The sequence below is a fragment of the Peromyscus leucopus genome, chromosome 11, assembly GCF_004664715.2.
Source record: "Peromyscus leucopus breed LL Stock chromosome 11, UCI_PerLeu_2.1, whole genome shotgun sequence".
NCBI lineage: Eukaryota > Metazoa > Chordata > Mammalia > Rodentia > Cricetidae > Peromyscus > Peromyscus leucopus.
The window spans coordinates 37,114,029-37,118,434 of NC_051072.1; the positions used below are offsets into that span (position 1 = coordinate 37,114,029).

Here is a 4,406-nt window from a genome sequence, read left to right on the forward strand (position 1 = left end):
ACCCCAAGGCCTACAGTAAAGCCAGCCCTCACCACACCATTCCACAGAGGCACAGAATTATGACTATCCATGAAGACAGTGTCGTAAGGCAAGTCTGAGATGTCTAAATGTCCCTAGTGTACTCCTCTTCCCCTCCTGTTGAGGGGACAGAGCATGTGATGCTGGATGGTATGAAGTGGTTCTCTTCTACACCAAATCTGAAGGATAATTGACACAGCCCACACTGGAATCCTTCTCCATGTCTGTTTCTGGCCATTTCAGAAGTCGCTTGAGTGGATGCTAGAATAGGCAAAGATTTATCATCAGAACCGTTCTCTTCTTCAGGATCCTTGACAATGAGACTTGAAACCCAATCTATACTCACTCATCTTGCTGGTTCAAGGAAAGGAGGTAGGGAATCCAAATTAAGAGACTCTCAAGTGATAGTACAGCATTTTATTGAAGGTAATAGAAAAAAAAAGTTAATTTCCACTAAGTTAAAGTTATTAGGCAGGAAAATCCCTTAAAACAGTGAGATCTAACCCTCCCGTGAGACAAAGGACCTTCCCCCACTAGCCTGAAGGCAGTCAAGGGTCTTGATGTCCTCCACTCTTGGCTAGCCTGTGACATCATACCCCTCTACAGAGTTTCCACTCACTCCAGAGGCCAGGAATGCCAGGCAAAAGGGAACTGTCATTCAAAGGCCAGATCAGCTTCCATTCAGCCCCAAACCTATGGCTCAGACAATAGCAGAACAGCCTGGAAGGATCCAAAACAGAGCCCCATTTAAACAGTAGAGTTTTAGCCCAACAGAGGGTAAATACATTCATTCAAGCTCTTCTTCCCCTGTCTAAGTATCCTCAAAGATGGCCGTTAAACCTGGCCTCCCTAGACAGTTCGTGACAGGCAACTGAATACCCAATGGGCCCAGCCCCTCAGTGGTACCAATGTCTGAGAATAGTAGTACAAAGGCGTCTGCCCCTAAAGAGAAGTATCCATGGAGAGGTCAGTCCTGCAACTCCATCTTTACTGTGCTTTGGAAAATAGGAACCAAACCCCCTCACTCACCCCCCAAAGAAATCTGGAGACTATACCCTTAATAAACGACTAAGACTTAAGTGAAGATCAGACCCACAAAAGGCTCCACGGTATCTCAGGAGCAGCCACATTTTTCTACTAGGGAAATGTTCGCGTAGTGCACGCTCATCTTGTGCGCATCATCCTGGACCATCAAGGAGAGAGGACGGACCTTGGTAGGACCACAGACCTGAAAGAGCCTGGAGCAGGTGGGTGCTTCCCTCTGCAGAATAAAGGACAGAAAGATGAATCTATTGTAGTCCTGGGTCCCTAGTTAATCAGCAGACATGGCGGGCCTAAGTGGGAAAGGAGGCTGGGTACATGGAAGAAGCCTCCAGATTAGGGCTTGAGAATGATCTTTTAAAAACTGGAGGTGTTCAGCTGGGCATGGTGGCTTACTCTTAATTAGAGGCAGGTGGATCTCTGTGAGTTCAAGGCCAGCCTGGTCTACATAGTAAGTTCTAGGACAGCCTGAGCTACATAGGGAGAACTGACCCATCTCAAAACAGAACACCACAAAACAAAAAACTAGAGTTGTGCATTAAAACAAAAATTAAAGTAAATAAGATCACATTGGGAGAAAGACATGACAAACTACATTAGTGTAGATTACACTAGCCCTACTTTCACTGGCTTCTTTGGCTCAAAACAAGACATGCCCAGAAAGTCAAATGTTTAGCGCTATTCCAACACAGCCCCAAATAAAACTAAGGATAATTTTGTACCTTGTAGTATTCGAAATTGGAGTGAAGGAGCTCACTGTTCAGGGCCAGGCAGATCCCTTGACAGTAAGGGAAGCTGAAACTCTTGGGTGCCACGATACACCGGCCCCACGAAGCTCTGTGAAGGTTCACCTTTCGATCCTGCAGATGACAAAGCTTCTCTGTGGGGAGATGAGCCTGGCTGAGATCCACCTCCTGGTGAGTCTGGTTTAAGAACAGCTGTTCCACATTAGGGATAAAGGGCTCCTCCACGTAAGGCAGGTGAAACAGAGGTGGTTGGACATGGGGCAAGGATGCAAACAGCAGCACTACATCTCGCTTGTCTTGGGTACTGGAACATTTCCACAGGACAGCTTCAGCGATATTAGTGGACACGGACTTCTCTACAAGGAGGATAGGTACCACCTCCATCAAATACATTAGTAAACAGTAGATCTCCAATAATGATCCTCCTTCTGACGGATGAGATGAAAAGACAATGGGGAAAGCATCCAGAAGGGTTCTTTGTGAGTCGTTTTGATGGTTCTTGAACTCTAGAACGAGCTCTGAGGCATGGGGAGCAATTGGTACCCAGGCCCAGAGCTGTACTTGGGCGGTACCCTCGAAGGGAGCTGCCTCGAAGTGCAGAAGCCAGTAACTGTGTAGGAACATGGAGCCTGCGGGAACAGAGGGGAAGCTTCAGGAGGTCGCTGTCACAGTCCCACAGAGAAAGCTCACCGGACATCATTCCCCTCTTACTCTCTACCACCCCAGACCTGCAGGTCAACCAGTCACTTAGCAGATCCAGCTGTGTACACCCACCCATGAAGCCGGCTCTTGATTCCTTGGCAACCAGAAATGGATTTCTCCGCCTCTCCACTTACTACCCCACAACTGGAACTGAGTCAGAGAATGACAGCCTCAGGGCTGATGACCATCCAGGCACTGTGTGATGCAGGACAAACCACTTGCCCTATTGTATTTTATAACACACTAGAATTGCTGGCAGGACACCTGTGTTGTGTACTTCATACTTCAGAGCATCTTTGCGTACAGAACGCCAAGACATTTGCCATTCTGTCTAAGGCCATCTTACCTCTGAGATCCCTAGAGCTGAAACCAGGAGACAGACCTGAGGATAGCTGAGTATCCCTGCCCAGTAACTTCTTGTTTTACTCCCTAGGAATCCAGATGTCTGTGTCTCCCTACTAGCCCCACAAAATGCTACCAGATGGCTCCCAGATTATTGCCTCCCCAGCAGAGAACAAAACTGTAGTCACTTACTTTTAGACGTGAGGGTAAAGCCATGTTGTCTGGAAGAAAAGATCGTATTTATACTAGAAGGCAGCATATGGGCGGGACATTGCCATGGTTGCACCCAGCTAAAATTCATGCACCAAAGACCCAGGACGAAAAGACCACAGCTAAGCCAAGAGCTGCCACCCATGCCACAGGGAGCCCCCATCATACGTCTTTTCGAAGCTTGCTGCCCCGTTTACTGCTTTTAAATAGCCACCTACCCAGGTGTGGGCCTTAGGTTCACCGGCACAGCTTGGGCCTTCTCGGGGATCCAAGGTGAAGTGAATTCAGGTGGGAGAATCTGCCATTCCCAGGCCAGCTTCGGAACCTGCTTATGCAATGGAGGTGTGAAAGTGATCATACAGGATATTTCTCAAACTAAACTTAGAATGCACCATGATATAATTAGCAGTCAGATGCATTTATAGGGAATAGGTGCATGGATGGGACATGTCAAGCCAAAGGCTACAAGAAGGACAGGTATGGAGACTGACCCAGGTGCATTCTATCTCAACCTCGAGTCCTCCAAAGCATGGCTCTCAAACTTTAGACAACAGAATAACCTCAGTGATTGTTTAAACAGAGACTGCTGGGCCCTTTGCCAGAGTTTTCCATCAGTTAATGGAGTCTGAGTAGTTACCTTTCTAGAAAGTTCCCAGTCGATGCTGAGGCTGCTGGCCCTGAGACCAAATGTTTAAGAACCACTGATATCTGTTGTCTGTGCCACAGCCAGTACGTAGCAAATGCCCAGTAAGTCTGCTCACTCATGAGAAATAAATAAGTGGTGTCTGGGTGTTGCAAAACTCTGGAATTCTTTAAAGAAATTCCTTCACATCAGAAGGGTAGAATTCACTAGATCTGGAAGTATCAAACCGAGGGCCCACATTGTCTTAATTGTGTTTGAGGAGAGGTAAAAATGCAGATCATCAAAGCAATACAAAAATACAAAAACCAGGAGATTCCCACCCGATCCTCTTCAAGAGTCAAGACGTAGTGATTGTTATGAGCACATGGAACACATATGTAAGTAGAATGATAGCATGGATAGGCTGAACCTGTCAATTAAACACACAAGGTAAGGCATGCTTCACTCACAAGTTAACCTGCCTGCCATAATACTTGCTTTTATTAAAAGAACAAATCATGTTGACATAGACACAGTCATAAAGAAGAAACTTGAGGGAGGTGTATGCTCGTTTTTTTTAAAAAAAAAAACTCAAATTATGTAAATAAGCATAGTAATAAAATTAATAATCAGTGCATTCCATCTTTAAAAATGTTTCCCCAGCATCAGCTCACGGACTCACCTAGCAACACGCAAGCTTGTGAGCTCAGAATGCAGATGTTTGT

The 4,406-nt window shown here is 46.2% G+C and overlaps 1 protein-coding gene across 1 annotated transcript; it reads right to left on the minus strand.

Annotated features, from left to right (window-relative positions):
* Window positions 1–477: 477 nt before the first annotated feature.
* LOC119088756 (growth/differentiation factor 3) lies at window positions 478–2,428 on the minus strand. The gene is made up of 2 exons (XM_037209565.1): window positions 1,782–2,428; window positions 478–1,279 (listed from the first exon to the last, which is right to left on the minus strand). The coding sequence occupies exons 1-2, from the start codon at window positions 2,196–2,198 to the stop codon at window positions 1,133–1,135; spliced, it is 564 nt and encodes a 187-aa protein (XP_037065460.1). The 5' UTR covers window positions 2,199–2,428; the 3' UTR covers window positions 478–1,132.
* Between the last annotated feature and the right edge of the window lie 1,978 nt (window positions 2,429–4,406).